This window comes from Schistocerca nitens, chromosome 2, assembly GCF_023898315.1.
Source record: "Schistocerca nitens isolate TAMUIC-IGC-003100 chromosome 2, iqSchNite1.1, whole genome shotgun sequence".
Classification (NCBI taxonomy): domain Eukaryota; kingdom Metazoa; phylum Arthropoda; class Insecta; order Orthoptera; family Acrididae; genus Schistocerca; species Schistocerca nitens.
The window spans coordinates 424493411-424519418 of NC_064615.1; the positions used below are offsets into that span (position 1 = coordinate 424493411).

Genomic DNA, 26008 nt, shown 5'->3' on the forward strand with positions numbered 1-26008 from the left:
GTTTCCTTTACCTGAATCTGTCTTCTAAGAAAAGTCATAGGGTAAGTATTGTCTCTTGTGCTTCTACATTACTGAATTTTATTTGGAGAAGCTTTTGTGGCAACTGGCATTACTTAGTTTTGAAAACTTCGCAATGCAGTGTACTGAATTAGTTCACAAGTGCCACTTCTTTTTCTTAATGAGTATTTAAAAGTTGTTTCATATCTATGAAGTGCCGCGCGGGATTAGCCGAGGGGTCTAAGGCGCTGCAGTCATGCACTGCGCGGCTGGTCCCGGTGAAGGTTCGAGTCCTGCCTCGGGGATGGGTGTGTGTGTTTGTCCTTAGGATAATTTAGGTTAAGTAGTGTCTAAGCTTTGGGACTGTTGACCTTAGGAGTTGTTCCATAAGATTTTACACTCATCTGAACCTTTTTTTATCTATGAAGTCTTCCCTTTGTAGTGTCTTGTGAAGAACACGACGAGCGCGGGTAAATTAATAAACAACTGTGTTAACAATGTAAGTGTGTAGTATGTAGTCTTGGTACCGCTGATTGGCTCTCGTTAACAGAAAACTGTTATGGAGGAAGCTAGAACGCCAGTGAAGGGCGGCGAAATGTGGAGAGGGTCTGGTATACTTCCAGCCGTCGAGGAACAAGCGGCACGTGCTCTGTGAGAAGTGTGACGGGTCCGCGGGAAACGGCGAGCAGCCCACTGCTCGTTCACCAGGTCAGCGGGTTTCCAAGTGGCCTGGCCCGGTCTGCCGGAGAGCGCCGTTCGGCACGGGACGGCAGCGTGCTGGCACGGGTAGGGCTGCCGATAGCGCATTCTGAGGGCGGCTCGCCTCGAGGTGGCGCAGAACGCTGACTGGCCATTGGTGGGATTTGGGACGGTGGGGAGGGGTGGGGTGCGGGGGCGGAATATTGTGGCGGCTCGCTGTCCGCCTGCGGCGACCCAGTTGAAATCTGCTTAACTCGCCGGATTCCTGAGTGGCATCGACTGCCGCCGCGACGCGACGGAATAAAGAAACGGAGGCACAGAGGGGGCGAGAGGAGCAGAGTCTGCACGTGACGAGTCGGAGGTGGCCCGAGGGCGCAGAGGGCTGCAAGAAGGGCGAAGGGGTGCGGGGGTGGAATCGATAACTGCCGGCAGTACACGTGGCGCAGCGCCTGTCACCACACAGGTAGAATCGAGCACGCTGCCGGCCCGTGACACACGCCACTCACACATTAACAAACAAACTTGGAGTAAGATGCTCCATTTTGCGTACGTAAGTAACTAGCGAACAATTCCTCATCATCAAGGGTGACGTCTTACAAGGCCTGTAATAAAACCATCGTACGCTGTCGGATCCAAAATATCTGGTCACCCCGATGCCCTAAAATCATCATACGCTGTCCGGTAAAAAGCATCTGGACACCGATGCAATGCGGAATTGACTATGTGTCACCAGAGACGGACCAGCCAGTATGAAAGGAGACAGAGAGTATTGTGTTTAGAGAACCAGTAACAGCAGACTAGGTGGACTAGGAGAGATTGGTCACTTCCAACATGGACTAGTCATTGGATGCCATCTAAGTAACAAATCCAACAGGGGGATTTCAACCCTCGTAAAGCTTCCTAAATCGACTGTTGATGATGTTAATCTGAAGTGTCAACGCGAAGGAACAACCACAGTGAAAACAAAACCAGCTCAGGTCTTATGTACTGCTAGACAGGGAATGTCGAGCATTGTATAGGGTGGCTGGAAAAAAACCGCATGAAATCAGAGAAAGGTATCACTCCTGATTTCCGAAGTGCTACCAGCAATTCAGTTGGCACAGTCTGTGCATACGAAGTTGAAAAGAATGTTTGACATTGGTCGCATAGTTCCTCTTAAGCCACACACTCCTGTAGTGGATCATAAGCCACGCTTGTCGTGGTGTCCAGAGCTATGCCACTGGCTGGAGGATGGTTGGAAATGAGTGATTCGGTGTGGTCAATAATGCTATTCCCTGTGGCAAAGCAAACGTAGGGTTTGAGTTTGGCGAATGTTTGGAGAACATTAAGTGCCGACATACGTTACTCAACAGTTAAGGAGGGAGGAGAGCGTAGCCTTCCAAAAGATTAGGAAAGGGCACAGATCATCCCCGTTTTCAAGAATTGACGTCGAACAGATGTAAAGAACTATAGACCTATATCTCTAATATAGATCAGTTGTAGAATTTTGGAACACGTATTACGTTCGAGTAGAATGACTTTTCTGGAGACTAGAAATCTACTCTCTAGGAATCAGCATGGGTTTCGAAAAAGACGATCGTGTGAAACCCAGCCCGAGCTATTCGTCCACGAGACTCAGAGGGCCATAGACACGGGCTACCAGGGAGATGCCGTGTTTCTGCACTTCCGCAAGGCGTTTGATACAGTTCCCCACAGTCGTTTAATCAACAAAGTAAGAGCATATGGACTATCAGACCAATTGTGTGATTGGATTGAAGAGTTCCTAGATAACAGAACGCAGCATGTCATTCTCAATGGAGAGAAGTCTTCCGAAGTAAGAGTGATTTCAGGTGTGCCGCAGGGCAGTGTCGTAGGACCGTTGCTATTCACAATATATGTAAATGACCTTGTGGATAACATCGGAAGTTCACTGAGGGTTTTTGCGGAGGATGCTGTGGTATATCGAGAAGTTGTAACAATGGTAAACTGTATTGAAATGGAGGAGGATCTGCAACGAATTGACGCATGGTGCAGGGAATGGCAAACGAATCTCAATGTACAAAAGTGTAATGTGCTGCGAATACATGGAGAGAAAGATCCTTTATCATTTAGCTACAATATAGCGGGTCAGCAAATGGGAGCTGTTATTTCCATAAATTATCTGGGAGTAGGCATTAGGAGTGATTTAAAATGGAATGACCATATAAAATTAATCGTTTGTAAAGCAGATGACAGACTGAGACTCATTGGAAGAATCCTAAGCAAATGCAGTCCGAAAACAAAGGAAGTAGGTTACAGTACACTTTTTCGCCCACTGCTTGAATACTGATCACCGGTGTGGGATCCGTACCAGATAGGGTTGATAGAAGAGATAGAGAAGATCCAACGAAGAGTAGCGCGCTTCGTTACAGGATCATTTAGTAATCGCGAAAGCGTTATGGAGATGACAGATAAACTCCAGTGGAAGACTCTGCAAGAGAGACGCTCAGTACCTCGGTACGGGCTTTTGTTGAAGTTTCGAGAACATACCTTCACCGAGGAGTCAAGCAGTATATTGCTCCCTCCAAGTATATCCCGCGAAGAGACCATGAGGATGAAATTAGAGAGATTAGAGTCCACACAGATACATACCGACAATCTTTCTTTCCGCGAACAATACGAGATTGAAATAGAAGAGAGAACCGATAGAGATACTCAAGATACCCTCCCCCACACACCGTCAGATGGCTTGCGGAGTATGGATGTAGATGTAGATGTAGATGGGAGTGTTTTCGGTGGTTAGGGTATATTCCCCTTATTGCACTTAAGAAAACGATAACGCGGAAGGGTACGAACACATGTTACAGCACTATGTCCTGGGCAGTGTAGCGCAACAATTCAGAGAATGTATCAGGATGACTGTTCATCCTGTTTGAGAAGCATCTCTGATCCAGTGGTTTGTGGTAAATAACGCTCCTGAAATAGACTGGTCTGCACATAATCCAGATCTCAATGAGACGACATCAGGCCATCGAGAAGGCGGCAGTGAGGACACAGCCATTATTACGGTAATATTAACTAATCGGTAACCACATGATTGTGTTCAGATAGTCTATTCTACCTATTGAAATCACTTTCTTTGTTATTCTTCCTCTTCTTCTTCTTCTTGTTCCATTGCGACGTAATCCTTTCTGTCTGCCTATTCTGTAGCTCTACATTTGTTAAATCTATCTCAAACGTTTTCTCTTCTCCTCCTTAGAGAGGTCATGGAGTTCCTTCCATAACCCTTTCGGTGATTACTCCATTTCCATTCCTCACTAATGTTCTAGCAGTTCTTAACTAACAGTAGCAAACTTGCAAACACAAAGTTAAGCATTCAGATACAACATATCGACAACTATCGAATTCTCATAATTTTAAGTGGTTTTGCTAATAAAAGTAACATGCCACACATACAGATCTCTTAATGCTGTATGTTGTAAATTAATTTCTTATGGATTTAAAATTGCGTTATGTCTTTAAATACCGCTATCTATAAGTTATCTTCAAAATTTTGGACTATGATTGTTTCACACAACTAGGCTTCATCACTAGCCAAGAAACATATCAATTGTTTTCTTAATCTATTATTAACTGAGTATGGAGAGTTTCAAGTTTGTAATGCTTTTGCTAAGGGTACTGTGTTAAAACTAAATGTAACGTGCAGAAGTGATGTACTGAGGAACGCTATCAGTGGGAACTTTAAATTGGACAGTTGTTCAACTACTAAAATAGTGTTTACATCCAATAGAACGTCATATTACCACAGACGTATCACCGAGTGTGAGTTTATTTCGCTTTCACAACTATAACTGAGAAAATTTTAACCTGTTGTCACATCGAAATTAGTTACGACACTTCTTGCGATTTGCATTCGTTTAGGATTCGTCACCAAATTCTGACTACGGAGAGTAGATCACTTTGAACCGTTTCTTTCTCAAGGGCAAGAGAGAAAAATAAATATTCCCTAGGAAAATTTCCGTCAAATTCATACGCACTTCCGTCTCTACTCACATGTTTGTTCCTGTCTCATGATCTTCTCGTTTCCTTCTCTGTCCCTCACTCTTTGCATTCCTCCATTCCTCCTTTCTTTTCAAATATCCTTCCCTCTCTCATCTCAAACGTTCCTTCTCCATTTCTTCTTCCTTCATCTCTACTTTTTCCAATGTTCGCCACCTTCTCTCAACCAATATTCACTTCCTTCGGATAATCAATATGTTCCGTGCTTAGCTGTGAGATTTAGGCTGCTGGGATCTCTTCATTGTGCAATTGGCAGTTTAATCTTCCACCTGCTGCGGATAATAATCTGCGCGATTGTGTCAATGCTCCAAGGTGCTACAATGTTATGCGTATCCTCGTCTCGTGCATGACAACGTGTGAAGTCTCACTGACGATACAGTTGGACTCCATGCGTTCTTGACGACACACGGGTCACATTATGCTATCTAATGCCCTGACGATAGGCTAGCGAAAGTTTGCTAGTAGTTATGCATCAATTTACTGCGTTGCTTCGGTAGCTTTCAACGACGACATTTTTTGGCAGTGCTCTACGCCACGAGATATCAGTTTGTCCATTAAACACCGATAAGTCTTTGGCTATTGTATATCCTTCAACGAATGATATGTCCTAATCTTGCCTGGTAATGTCGATATCTCTCCAAAGCGTGGCGGAAAGCTGCTTAGTTGGTATGCCTGAGGTAATATTTACGAGTGCCGTCACATGTCGATTTTTTTTGTACACATCTTCATAAAAATGACAGTCATCATTATTTTCATTCAGTTGATAGTTGCTATACAGTGTGATACTTGGGACCATAAATAGAACTGACCAGAGAGTTTTATGATGTAAATCTCACAGCTGGTTACCGTCATTGTTACTTGTTTGCAAATTCTAATTCTGGACAAAATCGAAAGAAGGTAACTACCATGGCCAGAGGACACTGTTGACGTGTTGTTTGCGAATGTGGTTCTCCTAAATCGTCCTCGAAAGTCGCCATTTTGATGGACAACACTCCGTTTCATAGCTGACAGGCAGAAAAGACATCCACATGATATAATAACAAACCAAGGATGTTGAATGGCTGCAACAGAGCTGATTGTCTGCATCGTGAGGATGGGGATGCAAGCTCCGTGTTTTGGATCTTGCTAAGAAACTTACGAGATCGATGACATGGCCAAAGAGAAAGGTGGCACGATAGTCTGCTTGAAGCCCTATAATTGTGATTTTAGTTCTGTAGAACTGGTACGGGACTGGTTTGGGGAGCGCAACATTTCGAGGGATATGTCCAATGACAATCTGTGTAAGATTTTCACTAAACCCCTTCTGTTAGAAACCGACAACGACTGGGAAGTGTACTGCCGGAAGGTTCAACAACTGGAAGAAGACTACTGTAGGCGATACTGTGTCGTTAAATAGATGAAATCATCATCAGTACTGTTGAATTGGATATAATAAATCATGTTCAGATGAGGAATGTAATGAGGCTTCTATGGAGTGATTTATATGTACTAGCATCATGTTGACAACATGTGCAGAACGCTATGCTCACTCCAGCAACGATATTTCTACACTATGCAAATGAAGCAAAATGCAAAATACTGTTCTTGTTCCTGACTTTCATTTACTGTCAGACAATTCACGGTACAGTGGATTTTTTAAGTAAACAAGAAATTAATTCCATAATTATCTGAGACTTTGCAGTATTATTAATAAAACTACTGTTCAAGTAATAAGTAATTTGTACGAGGAAGAGAAAACGTTAAAGTTCCCTACGCAAGTACCACATTACGTTTGTAAATTAGAAGCTGCATGTAGTATTTTATGCCCTCTGAAAACTTGATTAAGTAGTAGAAATTACAGCATGCGCCCTTTGCGGTGTAGCTAAAGAGGACTTCTTTGCAAGAGAGGGATTAATTTCCACGAGAGTTTCGGTCGGGTAATTTCTGCAGAGCGGGAGTCGCGAGCAGTGCTCAGAAGTATGAATAGCCGGATGGGTGCCATCTGGATGTATAGACGAAGCAAAACATGTCATCTGAAAAGCACGCAGCGCCGACGTCCTTGATGAGAGCTGAGCCGAACGCAGCGAGACAGGATGGCTCTCCTAGGAGTCTAGCGGGACTACGGAGCAGGCAGGATAGTGCCGAGAACTCACCGAGCATGACTGCACCACGCGCTTTCTTGCTGATTTATCCATATTATTAGCTCGATGTAACGTCAGTACTAAGAAACCATTGTAATAGATTTTTAAATTGCAGGAGGTCAGGAATTTCATATTTATACTGCACTCCGATTGGTACGTAGCCTTAAGAATGGTCATGGAAGAAACAGTTACATTTTCTGTTTTGTTTAGCTCATCGATCGTATTCAAAAAACCTTCAGCAAAAAAACCTCTTGTTGACTCAGTGTTAACATTGTCCAGGGAGTTCAAATAATACAATGGTGTCCAAAAATAAAGCAGCAAATGTGAATTTTGCAAGGTTGCGTTTATTTTGTCACAAAACAGTATAAACAGGTGATAGTAAAGTAGGAAAGAAAGTAAAGAATACAGGCCTAGCAACGACAGGACATGCTGTGAATGATGTCATCAATCTCGTGTTGAGGCAACAGAGCCCATCGTTCCCGCAGAGCTGCTCACGAATCTTGGAGAGTGGTTGGTGGAAGCTGACGTGATGGAGTCCGTCTCTCTAGTGCATCGCAGACACGATCTATGGAATTCAAATTGGGAGAGCAAGAAAGCCACGGCATTCGTGCAATATCTTTTGTTACGAAAAAAAAACTTCAACCAGCTGTGCTCTACGAGATCGAGCATAATCTTCCCTCAATACGAAATCTGAGTCCACAGTACCTCGCAACAACAGCGTGAGAGATCCCAAGATCTCCTCGCGGTACTTGACAGCAGATAATCATACTGATTCACCCGCACATGAAGAGGTTTTCGAGAGGTCAACATAATCGCTGTCTACAACGTTAGGGATACTCCTCGAAATCGGTCTCTTTAAATACTTTTTGGGCCCCGAAATCGTATTCCATGTGACCTTCTGTTGCAGATCCATAGAGAATCGCTCTACAGACCAAATCGAATCTCTTCTGGGAAAAAAACACTGGCCGACCGTTCGACCGTCCATGTAGCGTGCTTATGGCTCCACTCTAGACGTTTCCTTCTGTGATGACACGACTGAGGTAAACAGACAGCAGGTCTCCAACAACAAAAGCCACTTTGCCGAAGCCTTTTGTACACCGTTTCCCTCGATACAACATGTCTAAGAAATGAAGTGCAGTACTGACGAGGTACCGTTTTGCCCTTACAGCCAGATAACGGCCGATTCTTTCTGAAGTGACACCTGGTCGGCCCTGTCGTCGTCTCCGGTATACAGTTCCGGTCTCTATAAACTGTCGCCTCATCCGAGAATCAACAGAACGAACCCCGTTAAGCCAGCAGGCCACAACAGTTTGCGACTCTCCCCCTTCCATTCTTCCTATGGCCCTCCACAGCAGAAGTCAGTAGGCGTCTTCTCTGTGCCATAGTTCACCGTCTCTGACTGTGTATACAGTGATTGTGGATAGCCCCGCAAGCACTACCCCACTTGATACGTGGCCTGTCGTCATTCCTGGCGTGGTTGTCCGTTGATCGGAATGCCATCTTCTGTACAGAACACGATCGTAACAATTATATCGTGAACTAGATACAGGACGGGGATATAGCAATTCGTTTCTTTAATTTTGAACACCAATGTATATTATAAAGTTTTAGATTATCCACGACTAAATACAAAAAGTTTTACTGCTAGCTCTGACCAGTGCTTCCCGAAGCTAGAGTATTATGAAAAGTCGCTCCAGATGCTTAATTGGGGCTTTATTAAGACCTGGCACGACTGGTTTCCGCTCTTCTAGGACATCATCAAGTGTATCCGAAAGCTATTCTGCAGAGAAGCAAGATCAAACGATAAAATTAATATTCAGGTTTGTGTTCTCATATTTATGCACTATGCCTGATTGCCAAAAATTATGTTTCCATACAACAGTTACGTTATCTGACACAGTCAATGAAATGAATCCTGCGGCATTTATAGACTATCTATATGTTATCATCATTTTCTTTGAGCCTTTGTCCCACTTCAACGCGGGGTCTGCCTTGTAACTATGGATGTGGCAATGTTGGTGTCAAAGGGTGGCCTGATTCCTTTCCTGTTACCACCCCGTGCTCCCCGGGACGGAATTAGTGTATCCCAGCTGCCTGTGTCTAGTGTAAGCCATGAAATAGTGCGATCGTTTTCAGATGTCTGCGAGTGGTGTAACTGGGGCAGAACGTGGGGACCAGCCCGGTATTCACCTAGTAGGATGTGTAAAACCGCCTACAAACCACGTCCAGACTGGCCAGCACATCGGCCTTTGTTGTTAATCCGCCGGGCAGATTCGATCCGGGTTCAAATGGCTCTGAGCACTATGGGACTGAGGTCATCAGTACCCTAGAACTTAGAACTACTTAAACCTAACTAACCTAAGGACATAACACACGTCCATGCCCGAGGCAGGATTCGAACCTGCGACCGTAGCGGTCCAGACTGTAGGGCCTAGAACCGCTCGGCCACTCCGGCCGGCCTTCGATCCGGGACCGGCGCGCCTACCCGAGTCCAGGAAGCAGCGCATTAGCGCTCTCCGCTAACCTGGCGGGCTATAGACTATCTATATGTAAAAAACCACGTATCGTACCATTTTCCGTTAGTACATAGTCAAGCGTTTATGTTCCCTATTTAGTGTATCGTCACGAAATGTAGACTACTCCGTGACACAAATTAATAGGCTGTGTTTTATTCCCAACAAATTAATATTGTGGGCTAGACAAAGCAACTAAATTTGCACAGCTACTTGCAGTTACAATTAACTAGTTAATTCTCTTACATCTGCATCTACACTCCACAGATTTTATTTACTATGTGTGGCTGTGAGGGCTTCGTGTGCCACAAATAACTTCCCCCTTTGTGTACAAACCCAGTATGATGCGCGGGAAGAAACGTATGATGGTAAGTCTCCGTGACAGTTCGAACCGGTCTTGACTTCACGATCTTCTCGTAGGATAAACACTGAGGTGACAGAGATAATGGGATAGCCATACGCATATACCCAGGTGGTGGTAGTATCAAGTACACAAGGTACAACAGGGCACTACTGTCGGAGTGGTCATTTGTATTCAGGTGATTCATGTGTTAACGTTTCCAAAGTGATTATGCCCGCACTACGGGAACAAACTTACTCTGTACGCGGAACGGTAGTTGGAGCTAGACGCATGGGATATTCCATTTAAGAAATCGGTAGGGAATTCTGTATTCCGAGATTCACAGTGTCAAGAGCGTGCCAAGAAAACCAGATTTCAGCCGTTACTTCTCACCATGGACAACGCAGCGACCGACGACCTTCACTTAACGACCGACAGCAGCAGTGTTTGAGTAGAATTGTCAGTGCTAACGCACAAGCGACACAGCGTGAAATAATTGCAGAAATAAATCTGGGACGTCCGACGAACGTAATCTTTAGGATCGTGTAGCGAAAATTGGCATTAATGGGCTATGGCAGCAGACGACAAAGACGAATGCCTTTGCTGACAGCACGACATCGCCTGCACCGCCGCTCCTGAGCTCATGACCCTAACGGTTGGATCCTAGACGACGAGGAAAACCGTGGCCTGGCCAGATGATTCCCAATTTCAGTTGGTAAGGACTGATGGTAGGGTTCGAGTGTGGGGCAGATGCCACTAAGCCACGGATCCAAGTGTCCGCTGTGGACGCTGGAAGTGGCTTCACAATGACATGGGCTGTGTTTACAATGAATGGACAGTGTCTCTGACTGGAAAAGGTAATTTTTGGTTGCTAAGAGGTCATGTTCCCAAACAACGATGGAATTTTAATAGAAGTCAATGCGACATATCTCAAGTTCGTAGTTTGTCGCCATTAATTTGGAGAACATTCTGGACAGCTCGAGTGAATAAGTTGTACACCCAGAACACCCGACATGAATCACATCGAACATTTGTGGGATACAATCGAGAGGTCAGTTCGTGCACAAAATCCGGCACCGTCAACATTTTCGCAAGTATGGGCGGCTATAGAGGCAGCTTGGCTCAATATTTCCAAGGGCTTGTTGACTGCATGCCACGTCGAGTTGCTGCACTGCTCCGGGCTGAAAGAGGTCCAACACGATATTAGGAGGCATCCCGTGACTTTTGTCAACTTATTGTATGTACGAGGAAGCAATATTTTTGTTGACTCGTCTGGAAACCTACGGTTTCAAAATTTTAACGGGAAGCCACGCCATGATGTCTCTCGAAGCGTCTGCCACTCGAGAGGGGTAATCATCTGCGAGACGCTTTCGTACTTCGTAAATGGACGAATCAAGAAATTCACTTATATTCTTTGGATACTCTTTCTTCCTTTTGTAAATCTAATTGTTAACGGTCACAGAGCAAAAAACTTTGCTCAAGCATGAGTCTAATGAGGCATTCGGCCGTTACCAGCCTTAGGAGTCACACAATCAATTTAAGTCTCGCTTCTGCCTTTCTTAGGTGTAGTCTTATGTTTACATTTTACTTTAAATAGCTTAGTACGCATTCTTATAATATTTAATGATCGTTCGGTATCGCGTAGTAGTATAATCATACTTCTCTGACTTTATTTAACTACAATACATTACATCCGTTTAAAAAAAATTGACAATCCTCTCACTAAGAGTCAATCCTCTTTAGTTCTTCCTATGCCCACTGCCAAACAACCGCCAGGTGCATGGCAGAGCGTACACTGAAATGACAAAAATCATGGTTGTTTGATTTGCGGGGAGGGGACCAAATAGCGAGGTCATCGGTCAACAAAAATCATCGGTATCTACTTATATCGCGTCGGACCTCCTTTTCTCTGGCGTGGCATGGATTCAACAAGTCACTGGATGTCCCCTGTAGAAATACCGAGCCATGCCAGTGCAAGATTTTCTGCACGTACTCACCTGTCGATTACGTCCCATAAATGTTCCATGGAATTTACGTCGGGCGATTTAGGTGGTCCAATCATTCGTTCAAATAGTCCAGAATGTTTTTAAAACCAATCGCGAACAACTGTACTCCGGTTGCATGACGAAATGTCATTCGTAAAATTTCCATCGTTGGGGAACGACAGCAGATGTTCTATAACAACAATTTTCTCGTTTGTCTTTCTGTAAGTAAAGCATCGCGTTTTAACCCCACATTTTCATTTCAAGAGAAACAAGAAGCTTAACAGAACGTCACGTGTTGTATGAATGCTCTCAATAGTACTTTTTTTATCAGAAGCTCCAATGTAAAAGAAGTGTAAAGGAAATATGTCATGTTCTCTTTGAAGCAGTCATGTCCCACTAGTTCTGAACTATCAAATTACTTAAAAAGAACTTAGATAAGCTGAAATATAACGGGAACAGTGCTACATACAAGATCGTATAAAGAAATTTGGCCGTAGATAATCACTACATGTTTTTAGTTTTACGTTTTATGTTTACTATCTGTGCGAATGGCTAAGTATACCTTTTAAAAGAGGGTTTTTCTAGTTTAGCTTCTCAATGAAATACTTCGATTTTAGTCCTACGGTGTACGTGATATAATTTTATGCGCACTACAGGCTGTATGCAACCATTATTTGTACAGCATATGAAACTTCCGTGTTAAAAGTAACTCTGTGCATTATTCTGTAAATTACATGCATTCTTTATGAACACAACGAATTTGAACTACATCGTGTGTATTACCTAAGTATTTAGATCTGTAACTCAAAACACAGTCACTAAACCCAATAATATCAGAGAGTGTGTCAATGAAGTTATGGTTTCACTGAGTGTAAACTGAATAGACAGTTACTGTTACTGTTGCCTAAGTACGCCAAGTAATATTCAATTCTGGGGCTAATCGGCTTACCGACGCAACGAAGCATAGCTGAGCTGCGCCCTGCTATTATATTTCTTAAATAAAGGGCGCTGGTTTGCCGTTATTAATAAACGCTGCGGGATTTTACCTTCTTTAGTATATTCCAAGTTATAACAACAGCATTTCGAAATGGGGCCTCCACAACAGCTGACACATCTGTCTCAGTCTCTCTCTCTCTCTCTGTCTCTCTCTTTAGGCTCAACGTCGAACATTCTTAAGACTAAATCTACTTTCCTGTATTCTTAAACCAGAGTTGAAAATGTGAACACGTATGCTCTGTTACAGACAAGTGCAATGGCTTTGAATACTTAGGATAAATTTCGTAAAACTGTAATTTGAAATAGGTTTGTTTAGAAGATAATGGGATGGGACTCGGTGCATATTTTTATTTCTTAAATCAACAATACCAAATAGTAAAACAATGCGAGTCACGAAATTTGTAAGCCAGAACTGAAAGTGTTCCCAAAACAAGGCATCCCACTTTCTGCAAAGCTAGGACACGCTCCTTGATTTTACCTTCTTTAATAAATTGCAGATTATAACAACAGCATTCCGAAATAAGGCCTCTACAACAGCTGACACATCTGTCTCAGTCTGTCTCTTTCTCACGCAGATTGACTACATGACAACAATATAAGCTTTGGAATCCAGAGAACATGCGTGGTTCATGCACTTAAGAAAATTGTTAACTATGACCAATGTCACATTATTGCCACTTATTGTACAGTATCGATTTGTGTTTGAGACAGATTCTAGTTATCAAGTGTGACAAATTGTAATTGAGACAGCTACAATAACTACTTTAAAAATTGCTGTTTGAGGCATCTCTCATGACAATATGTCCTCCATTATTAAAATTATCTGTTGGATATATTCATAGCTCCTTCGCCCTACACAGTTTTTAGCCTCTACAGCTCCCTCAGTACCATGGAAATTGTTCCATGATGTATTGACATATGTCCTACCATCCTATCCTGCCTTCTAGTCAGTGTTTTCCATATGTTCATTCCACTGCCTACTCTAGGGAAAACCTCCTCATTCCTTATCAGTCCACTTAATTTTCAGCATTTTTCTGTAGCACCGCCTCTGAAACGCTTCGATTTTCTTCTGTTCCGGTTTTTAAAGTGTCCATGATTCACTACTGAACAAAGCTGTGCGCCAGACGTATATCCTCAGAAATTTCTTCCTCAAATTATCGCCTGTGTTTGATACCAGTAGACTATTCTTTGCCAGGAATGCCCTCTTTGCATGTGCTACTCCGCTTTACATGTCCTCCTTGCTTTGTACGACACGTATTAAATTGCTTCCAAATAGGAAGATCCGTAACTTCGTCTACTTCATTGTCAGAAACGGTGATAATTTCTTCGAAATGGACGCGACCGATTACCTTTCAATTTATTTCTCATTTCGAGCTTGTGCTCTGTCTCCAATGATCTTGTCATTGAAGGAACGTCAAACTATTTATTTTAATGTATTCACAGCATGCCCACATCATCTGATGTTCATAAATGTTTCTAGACTGTCGGTGGATTAAGAGAACATGGCATTAAATAAATGTACTAAAAAGGGAATAGAGTTAAAAATTCCTTCTTGACAAGCTCAATTATTTTATATCCTAAAATTAAACTTAGTATCAGGACGGAAGAGTGCCACTGTCGCTCTTAATCCTTCCATGTCCAAGTTTTAAAGTGTTGCTACTAAAATGAAATGTCGATGGAATCTGTCACTCTTCTTTTGTTCACCACAATCAGGATTAAAATGAGCTGCCTACGCCGAACTTTGATTTATTTCGTTTTATGACACTGACGGTGCGTGAAGATTTTTATTTCGCTGGCCCACTCGCTCCTTTGCGGAAAATACGTTTCATATTTGTGTTAGATGACAGCTGAAATATGTTTCTCCTGCAGAACTCAGATGTGTTTCAAACTGAGTCTATAGAGAATCGAAGCCATCGAGTTGTTGTTAGGGTGATAATTTATCATGAAGTAGAATTTGAATTGTAATATGCCAAGTGTTGAAAAACTATTAGTAGTCGTTGATCCCCCCCCACTCAATAACTAAACGCGTCAAAACTCTTACTTTTAATCTTAGTAAGCAACCAACAAGTAGTCTTACGTAAACACAGGAACGATAAGGCTACTGGCCGCGATGATGAACACAGAGTTAAGGAGGAGTGAGGAAAGATAAGACTCGCAAACAAACGTTTTGCTAGACCCTAGTACAGAAGTGATTAAAATTTAAGAGGCCGCAACAGCAGCTTGGATAGTGTCCTTTTACGCTGTCATCGATTTTACCTGCCATCCGAGAGGTGTTTGGAAATGAAAGATTTTATATACAAGATGGTGCTCCGCCTCACTACCACAGAGATGTCAGACCCTTCTTGGATGAAGATCTACCTGCACAATGGACAGGTCGAAGAGCAGCTGTTGAGTACCTACCACGGCCTCCAGACTCTACACATCTTGACCTCTACCTACAGCGGAACTTGAAAGCGACGTATACGACTTCTTCGAAAGCGTATCTACATCTACATTTACATACATACTCCACTAGCCACGAAGCGGTGTATGGCGGAGGGCACTATTGACGCCTAAGTCATATCCCCTCCCCTTCCCCCTCTTTTCCACTCGCGGATTGCGCGAGTTAAAAACCACTGTCTGGACGCCTCAGTACTAGCTCTAATTTCCGTTATATTTGAATGGTAATCATTGCGCGATATGAAATTTAGTGGTAATAATATATGCTCTACAGCCTCGGCGAAGATCGGATTTTGAAATTTAGTGAACAGCCCCTTCCGATCAGCGCGTCGTCTGTCGGCAGGTGTGTCCCACGTCAATCTTACTATGAGATCTGTAACGCTCTTGCGTTGGCTATATGTACCAGTCACGAATCTTGTCGCTCTTCTTTGGACCTTCTGAATCCCTTGATTCAGACTCAATTCATAAGGGTCCCATACAGACGAACAGTACTCTAAGACTGGACGAACTAAAGTATTGTAAGCAATTTCCTTTGTTGAATTGCATCGCTTCAGGAATATATCAATAAACCGCAACCTAGAGTTCGCCTTACCCGTTACTTGTGTAACCTGATCGTTCCGTTTGAGATCATTTCGAATAGTCACGCCCAGATACTTGACGGGGGTTACCGCTTCCGAATACTAGGCATTCATTTTCTACTCGTACATTAATGGGGATTTTCGCTTTGTTATACGCAGTAGGTTACACTTACTAATATTGAGAGATAACTGCCAGTCACTACACCACGTATTTATTCTCTGAAAATCTTCATTGATTTGTTCACAACTTTCGTGTGATGCTACTTTCCCGTAGACTACCGCATCATCGACAAACAGTTTAATGCCGCTGTCAATAGCATCAACCAAATCGTTTATGTAAATCGTAAAAAGCAGCGGACCTATTACACTGCCCTGGGCACACCTGAAGTTACGCTGTTGAAGTCACCCCATTCAGGACGACATACTGTTCTGTGTCTGTTAGAAAACTTTCTATCCAAAATCGTATGTCAATGAATAGACCGTAAGCGTGCACCTTTTGGAGCAAGCGACACTGCGGAGCTGAGTCGAACACCTTTCGAAAGTCGAGAAATATGGCATCAACCAGGGAGCCGGTGTCTAGAGCCTGGTGTACATCATGCACAAAGAGGGCCAGCTCTGTCACGCATGACCGCTGTTTCCTAATATCGTGCTGGTTTCTGCAGATGAGCTTCTCAGAGTCTAGAAAGGTCATTATGTCTGAACACAAAATATGTTCCATGATTCCACAGTAAATCGATGTCTGTGAAATTGGCCGATTATTATGTGCATCCGATTTTCTGCCCTTTTTATAGATTGCTCTATATGGGTGTTCAGTTCATTGCATTCTTCTAATTAGTAGTATTTCACTTTTGCCACTTCACAGGACTATAAACAAACTACAACGTGGAATTTACACGAGTATCTGATAACAATATATATGTAGTTTTACTTTTCACAGTCAAGAAATGAAACAGAATTATGATAATTTGTACAACAGAATATTGAAAGTACTTATTTCAGGTTTTAGGGGAATACAGGGCGAAGGTTGTTTCCAGTTGAACCAATTGTATTCAAGTGATGTGCGTGTCGAGCAGCAAAAGAAAGTTTTTACAAAATGTTGCAAGATCTTGATATACCACATGTTACCCACTTGAAGCGGGGTAACAACAGGTTATATAAAATTAATAATGTTACAACTTATAATGTTTCATTACTGCATGACTGGACAACCAGTATCATAGCCAAGAAGGCATTACTTCTTACTTTGACAAAACTTTTAAGAGAAGGTCTGAAAATAGTATTCTAAGAAGTTAGACAGTAAAGGAGATTAACTGTAGCATGTATAGCCAGTTCCACAAGAATTTGCACGCCGTTATCTGTATGAACTAAAAGAAACTATTATAATATATGTTTATATAAAAATACATGATATTACTAAAGGCACAAATACCTAATAGTTAATCGAATCCCCGTCAATATCGTTTACGGCATGTCATCATTTTGGCATGCTTTTTACGAGTTTTTCTGTATATTCTCTCGGTAACGATCTTCATATCGTCCTGATTTTATATGAGAGCTATTTCAAAGTACGTATTGGCTTTCCATTAAGCTTCATCTTAATATACTACCAAACACTGCGATCGTATTTGCATCCGAAGACATTGCAGGCCAATAGATCGTGGACACCCCATTGTCTTGTTTGCACGCTGTACAGAGACGGCTGCGATGTTTCAGACCACTATCCTCTTGAAGCACCCAGTTTCCCTCGTTAGAAACAAAGTTCCTTAAAGGACCTCAGAAGGCGTTTTTGATAAGTACTGCAAATTTTTTCAGCGTTTAAACTGGCTTTAAATAAGTGCATATAACAAAAACTGCAAGCGACAAAACATAACATTCAACTCTCACACTGTTTATCTATACACTGTGCAAAAGCTCATTGAGTACAGATTCGAGACCTGTACCAGAGATGTCGCTACGGACGTTACATTTAACATTATGGCGTACACTTTCTTGTGGAACTGACTATATCCCTGCCTTTATATAATACAGTGAGAGTTCAGCTTTGTATTTTAGAAATGAACTTTACCAAAAGTTAAAATATTTTTCAAATGCAGAAGGATCCAGAAAAAAGTGGACACTCTTTGATAGTCAACATTAATGGTACAAAATGACATACCGTTATAACTCATGCGCGAGTGGAGGATACACCCTGACAAAGCTACGGCTGTCAGTGTGGGTGTGATAGCCGCACAGGAAGTCTGTAACTGGCTTCTGTTGATAAACTTCATTTTCCAAGTTCCTCCATAAGTAGAAGTCAAGAGGCGAAATGTCTGGAGACCGTGGTGGGCAGCCGGCCGCGGTGGTCTAGCGGTTCTAGGCGCTCAGTCCGGAGCCGTGCGACCGCAGGTTCGAATCCTGCCTCGGGCAAGGATGTGTGTGATGTCCTTAGGTTGGTTAAGTTTAAGTAGTTCTAAGTTCTAGGGGACTAATGACCACAGATGTTAAGTCCCATAGTGCTCGGAGCCATTTGAACCAATTTGAACCGTGGTGGGCACTCAAAAAATCCTCTTCGACCTATCCATAGTCCAGGTAGATTTTCTTCGAAGGAGTCTCTGACATCTCTGAGGTAGTGAGGCGGAGAGCTGTCTTGTTGTAGCTAAGATCTTTCATAAGCAAACACCTCTCGGATGCCAGGCAAAATCGATGTTTGCACCATATGAAGATACATCTCACAAGTTAAGGTACCTTCAAAGAAAAATCGACAAATCAAACCAGGCGATGACAGATCGCACCACACATTAACACCTGGTTGATTAACATGTTTGTCCTCGTGAATATGAGGATTTTCAGGACCCCAGTATATGCAATTGTGGTGGTTTACAAGATTGATCAGGTTGAATTCCTCCTCGTGAGACCAGCTAAACCTCCCTGCAAATCTTTCACCATAACCAAGCATGCCTCCAACCCACTCGCAGTACTCCATCCTTCCACTTCGCAGCCTTCAGAACCAGTCGTAAACTTGATTGGCTTACTCCAACTTTCACATGCACCCTGCTTCACAGATTTTGTAGGTGACCTAGTAAAATGTTGCAACACAGCAGTGGTGGATGCTGGACTTGTTGATATTTTCGGTGGGCTAGATCTTCCATTATGCACATCCTGAACAGTACCGTCATCTTCGAATTCATCTTGAATACGATAAATTGTTGTACGTGTTGGTGGCTGATTTCTTCACACGTTACGCCATTGCCGTTGTACCTCCATGATGTTTTATTACTTCCAGTACCGCTTCAATATGACCTTGCGTTGCTCAGACGCCAATCTTACGTCATTCATTGCTGCACTGCTATCTGCTGGAATACGCGCGCCGAGATCTGTTGAGAAAATAATGGACTACACTATCGTGCAAAATTTGCAATGGTAAGTCATTTTGTTCCAAAGATACTAACTATCAATGAGTGCCTAACTTCTATGGACCCCTCCGTATACAGTCAAGATTGCATTAATAACTCCAGTACCGCATGAGACTGAGTGCATAATATATTACGAAGAGAACAACAATTAGAATGTAGTGCAGCGAGAAACCAGCACCTTACTAACCATGGGAGTGATTAAGTGCAAAGAGGCGTTTCAGCGTCTTCTCAGTCGCTTTATCTCAGATCCTTGACAATTATCGAATAACCGGAAATAGTAAATTTGTATTGAACGTACGATGCGATGTAATCGTATGCCTTCGGGACAAAAGAGAGTACAAGGGTGAATTGTCGGAAACGAGAAGTCATCGGTAAAGGAATTCGAGATGTAGATGGATACATTCCCCTTGATCAAATACAGGTATGGCGTGTGCAGGAGAACTTGACGTAGCTGTCACTGACCTGGACATATCCGCCGAGGCAGTGGGTGCTGTTGGCGAGCACGCCCACCTTGAACTTTTTGAAGCGGATGCGCAGCACCCAGTCTCGCGGGGTGCCGCGGAACGACCGGAAGCGGTACCAGCACGTCATCGGCCGCCCCGCCGTCTCTGACGTCACTTCCGGGCTCGACACATCCTCATAGATGTCCACCGTCTTGTTGCAGTGGTCCCGACGTGCCTCCGCTGTAACAACATAAAAGATAGATGTGTAAGTTACTAACGTTCATCTTTGTTTGTTTTAACTGTTTGTTTGGATGTCGAAAGTTACATACGACAAAACGCAAGAGATCAGCTTCACTGGGGCTGTTTATGTTGCACATAGGTAATTTACAAGGCCACACAACCGTAACAAAATGCAGATAATCGACGTTTGGTGCTCGGACTATCAGTTGACCCTTGTTGTAAGAAAATGCAGACTATCAAGCATAAATAAACGGAGACACATTTTGTCTGACGTACTTGAGGTTTACATACTTGACAACAGCAGTAGTTAAAGACGTGATTGCCTGGAGCGGTGCACATGTCAGATGCCCATTTTGAGCGAGACGATGGCTACTAGTTAGCATCTACATCTACATCTACATGATTACTCTGCAATTTATATTTAAGTGCTTGGCAGAGGGTTCATCGAACCACAATCATACTATCTATCTACCATTCCCTTCCCGAACAGCGCGCGGGAAAAACGAACACCTAAACCTTTCTGTTCGAGCTCTGATTTCTCTTATTTTATTTTGATGACCATTCCTACCTATGTAGGTTGGGCTCAACAAAATATTTTCGCATTCCGAACAGAAAGTTGGTAACTGAAATTTCGTAAATAGATCTCGCCACGACGAAAAACATCTTTGCTTTAATGACTTACATTCCAACTCGCGTACCATATCTGCCACACTCTCTCCCCTCTTACGTGATAATACAAAACGAGCTGCCCTTTTTTGCACCCTTTCGATGTCCTCCGTCAGTCCTACCTGGTAGGGATCCCACACCGCGCAGCAATATTCTAACAGAGGACGAACGAATGTAGTGTAAACTGTCTCTTTAGTGAACTTGTTGCATCTTCTAAGTGTCCTGCCAATGAAACGCAACCTTTGGCTCGCCTTCCCCACAGTATTATCTATGTGGTCTTTCCAACTGAAGTTGTTCGTAATTTTAACACACAGTTGAATTGACAGCTTTGAGAAAGTAATCGAATTCCAACGGATTTTTTTTTGGAACTCATGTGGATCACCTCACACTTTCCGTTATTTAGCGTTAACTGTCACCTGCCACACCATACAGAAATCTTTTCTAAATCTCTTTGAAACTTATACTGGTCTTCAGATGACCTTACTAGACGGTAAATTACAGCATCATCTGCGAACAACCTAAGAGAACTGCTTAGATTGTCACCCAGGTCATTTATATAGATCAGGAACAGCAGAGGTCCCAGGACGCTTCCCTGGGGAACACCTGATATCACTTCAGTTTTACTCGATGATTTGCCGTCTATTACTACGAACTGCGACCTTCCTGACAGGAAATCACGAATCCAGTCGCACAACTGAGACGATACCCCATAGACCCGCAGCTTGATTAGAGGTCGCTAGTAAGGAACGGTGTCAAAAGCTTTCAGGAAATCTAGCAATACGGAAGCAACTTGAGATCCCCTGTCGATAGCGGCTATTACTTCGTGCGAATAAAGAGCTAGCTGCGTTGCACAAGAACGATGTTTTCTGAAACCATGTTGATTACGTATCAATAGATCGTTCCCTTCGAGGTGATTCATAATGTTTGAATACAGTATATGCTCCAAAACCCTACCGCAATCCGACGTCACTGATATAGGTCTGTAGTTCGATGGATTGCTCATATTACCCTTCTTAAACACTGGTGCGACCTGCGCAATTTTCCAATCTGTAGGTATTGATCTATCGGTTAGCGAGCGGTTGTATATGATTGCTAAGTAGGGAGCTATTGTATCAGCGTAATCTGAAAGGAACCTAATCGGTATACAATCTGGACCTGAAGACCTTCCCGTATCAAGCGATTTGAGTTGCATCGCAACCCCTAAGGTATCTACTTCTAAGAAACTCATGCTAGCAGCTGTTCGTGTGTCAGATTCTGGAATATTCCAACCGTCTTCCCTGGTGAAGGAATTTCGGAAAACTGAGTCCAAAAACTCCGCTTTAGCGGCACAGTCGTCGGTAACAGTACCATCGGCACTGCGCAGCGAAGGTATTGACTGCGTCTTGCCGCTTGTGTACTTTACATACGACCAGAATTTTCGAATTTTCTACCAAATTTCGAGACAATGTTTAGTTGTGGAACCTATTAAAGGCATCTCGCATTGAAGTCCGTGCCAAATTTCGCGCGTCTGTAAATTTTAGCCAATCTTCGGGATTTCGCGTTCTTCTGAACTTCGCATGCTTTTTCCGTTGCCTCTGCAACAGAGTTCGGACCTGTTTTGTGTACCACGGGGGATCAGTTCCATCTCTTACCAGTTTATGAGGTATGAATCTCTCAATTGCTGTTGCTACAATCCGCGTGGGTTCGTGGACTAACTGCTCGAAATAATTTTCGGACAAAGCATTTAGGACAATCTCGGAAGATGTTTTCTGCCTACGACCGGTTTTGAACAAGTATTTTTGCCAGCATATCGAGGGAAGGTTGAAGTCCCCACCAACTATAACCGTATGAGTGGGGTATTTATTTATTACGAGACTCAAATTTTCTCTGAACTGTTCTGCAACTATATCATCGGAGTCGGGGGTCGGTAGAAGAAGCCAATTATTAACTTAGTTCGGCTGTTAAGTATAACCTCCACCCATACCAATTCGCATGGAGTATCTGCTTCGACTTCACTAAGATAAACCACTACTGACAGACACAAACACTCCACCAAAAATTCTGCCTAATATATCTTTCCTGAACACTGTCTGAGACTTCGTAAAAATTTCTGCAGAAGTTATTTCAGGCTTTAGCCAGCTTTCTGTGCCTCTAACGACTTCAGCTTCTGTCCATTCTATTAGCGCTTGAAGCTCAGGGACTTTCCAAGCACAACTACAACAATTTACAACTACAATTCCGACTGTTCCTTGATCCAAGCACGTCCTGTATTTGCCTCGAACCCTTTGAGAGTGCAGCCCACCCCGTTCTTTCCCCAGGCCTTCTAACCTAAAAAACCATCTAATACACGCCACACACCCTCCGCTACCCGTGTAGCACCAGCTGAGTGTGGTGAACTCCTGACCTATTCAGCGGAACCCCAAACCCCACCACCCTATGGCGGAAGTCAAGGAATCTGCAGCCAACACGGTCGCAAAACCGTCTCAGCCTCTGATTCAGACCCTCCACCCAGCTCTGCACCAAAGGTCCTCAGTCGGTTCTGTCAACGATGCTGCAGATGGTGAGCTCTACCTTCATCTCGTAAGCAATACCGGCAGCCTTCACCAAATCAGATAGCCGCTGGAATCCATAGAGAATTTCCTCAGACCCAAAGCGACACACGTAATTAGTGCCGACATGTGCCACCACTTGCAGCTGGCTGCACCCTGTGCTCTTCATGGCATCCGGAAGGACACTTTCCACATCAGGAATGACTCCACCCGGAATGCAGACGGAGTGCACACTGGATTTCTTCCCCTCCTTAGCCGCCATATCCCTAAGGGGCCCCATTACGAGCCTAACATTGGAGCTCCCAACTACCATAAGCCCACCCTCTGCAATTGTCCGGACCTTGAAGGCTGAGAATCATCCTCTGAAACAGGGCAGGCAGCTGCATCTGGCTCAGCCAGAGACAGTACCTGAAACCTGTTTGTCAGACGCACCGGGGAGGCTTTCTGATCAGCCTCTGGCGACGTCTTTCGATGCCTGTCACACCTTGGAACGACCTCCCAATCAACCACAGGCAAGGGCTCAGCCCCACTGCGGGCAGCAACAGGGGCAACCACAGCGGCAGACCGATCTGGGGACAGATGGGACGAGGTTGACATCCACATGATACCCAAGTCCGGCTCCCCACAGTGGTGCCCATGGGCAACAGCCTCAAGCTGTGCGACCGAAGTCAGCGCCGCCTGCAGCTGTGAGCGAAGGGATGCCAACTCAGCCCTCATCCGAACACATCAATCACAGTCCCTGATCCATTCTAATCGAACAACAGTTACTGAAACACGAGTCCGTGCCATATAACGCAAGGCAAACACGCAAAGAATGTATGAACTAACCTGTACAAATGCCTAACGACTGCGCTACAATCTGCCTGAATTCACGATTACAGTAACTAAAACTCGAAATTACACCTCCTATACGAAACTCACATGCAATGTAAGTAAGAATCTACGAAGTAAACACAGAAAAGAAGCTATATATGTATCTTTCTGCACTGTTGATGTGCAACAACTGGGAGATCAAGCCACACTGGTCTCTGAGAGCGTACTAGACAGACAAGTGCCACTGACGTACCAAAAAAAACAAATGCCTTACGACTGCGTTACAACCTGCCTGAATTTACGATTACAGTAACTAAAACTCGAAATTACACCTCCTATACGAAACTCACACGCAACGTAAGTAAGAATCTACGAAGTAAACACAGAAAAGAAGCTATATACATATCTTTCTGCGCTGTCTATGTGCACCAACTGGGAACTCTGGCCAGTCAGTGGCAGAAATGTAGCGTGTTACCGATGACGGTCAATGACTCTGGTAACCAACACAGAGAAGACTGACGGAGTAATACACAGGTGAGTGTATATGATACCCTCTTCTCCTCTGGGTCCATAATATGTACACCCAATAACGTATGCGCACAACGATCATCTATTCAGTTGGCCAGTGAAGTGTATAATTCACAAATAGTATAATTTTTCATAATAATTAGCTTTTCATGTGACATAAGGTTAACAGACTATACAACTATATGGAACAAAATTGTAAATATCAAACGGAACGTTTTTGTTGAAGGACAAGAATCGTCAGAAGTAAGTGTAGTTTCGGGACTAACACAAAATTGTACCATTCACCTTTACTGGGGCTGTTTATGTTGCACATAGGTAATTTACAAGGCCACACAACCGTAGCAAAATGTAGATAATCGACGTTTGGTGCTCGGACTATCAGTTGTAAGTAAATGCAGACTATAAAGCATAAATAGACGGAGACACATTTTGTCTGACTGCAGTTTGTTGATAAATCGCTAACCGCTAAGACATTAGCCACGTATTTTGGCGTGGACGTCCGGAGCGAATTAAACTGGAATGACCTCGTATAACTAGAAAACAGGCAAGAAGATCACGGCTAGACATTACCGGTAAAGAACCTAATGGAAGAGGTGTCTTGAAAAACTCTCCATTCGTTTATTCTTGTTAATTATACTCCTCAGACTTACATTTTCAGCAGGGAGTATTGGTAAAGCAATTGAATAAGAGAAGAAAAGCGCATTGCGTCATGGGATCCTATCGTAAGCTTGAGAGAATTACGGAGATGCTCATCCACTACAGGGGGTGACGTCTCTGCAAGGAAGATGAAGTGCATCACAGGAAGGTTTGCTCTCAGCACTCCACGGTAGCATCACCCAAGGAGAGTCGAAACAAACGATACTTTCACATATATTCGCCTTGCGAAATAATCAATACAGCAAAGTCGGAGAATTTAGAGCATATTTCGGGGCTTACCAACAATCGTTCTTTCGACGAATCATTGAGTAAATCCAAAAAGAATGGAGAGAAACAATAGTGTTCATATGTGAATAATCGTGACTTGACGAAAACTTTCGCAGCATTGTTACGTTGCTCCAAGCTTTTCAGCAATTTCGGAGCGAACATAAGTGTGAATAAAAATACCATATAATACTACGTCGCAGTTAGTTACCAGTTGTCTATAATTCGGTGGACTGCCTCTCTGGAATGATGCCAGTTATCGCTGCGGAAATTATCCTATATCCCGGTGAGGTAGATGCGCATCATCTTCTCCCTGGCGTTTGTGATGACTCAGTTGTTTGTTTCAACCCTGCGCCCATTGTTATTTAAGCTCGAAGTTACACAGCAGACACAACGCGTACTAAAGTGTATGGAGTCCGCTGTATGGGCTTTAAACATATCTACATATCCAATGTTGCTTAACGTTTCTTAATCAGTTGCCGCTCCGGAATCCTAGTCGGCGAAAGCTGATCTAATAGCGTTCTCCACGTTTCGGGTGGTCTACCTAAAGAGCCGAGGGGAATGCTGTTACTTCTCATCTATCCCCATTTTTTTCTTTTTTAATACTTTCACATAATCGCATAACATAACGGAACATACAAAAATCAATTAATTTTATAAATAATGATGTACTCGGCATCACGTTCATATTTCGTTCTCGCATACAGTAGTCCGTAAGAAATTGTCCATTGGGTACTTTGTTAGGTGAAACTTTTGTAGGATTCACATTACAGTTATTTTTTGACGCAGAAAG

General features: G+C 43.3%; 1 protein-coding gene across 1 annotated transcript in view; it reads right to left on the bottom strand.

Annotated features, from left to right (window-relative positions):
- LOC126235063 (uncharacterized) overlaps nucleotides 1-26008 on the bottom strand; it is a 559517-nt gene that overhangs the window by 195904 nt on the left and 337605 nt on the right. Inside the window, exon 2 of the mRNA XM_049943798.1 lies at nucleotides 19539-19759. Coding sequence (XP_049799755.1) covers nucleotides 19539-19759 — 221 coding nt within the window. The remainder of the gene's footprint in view (nucleotides 1-19538; nucleotides 19760-26008) is intronic.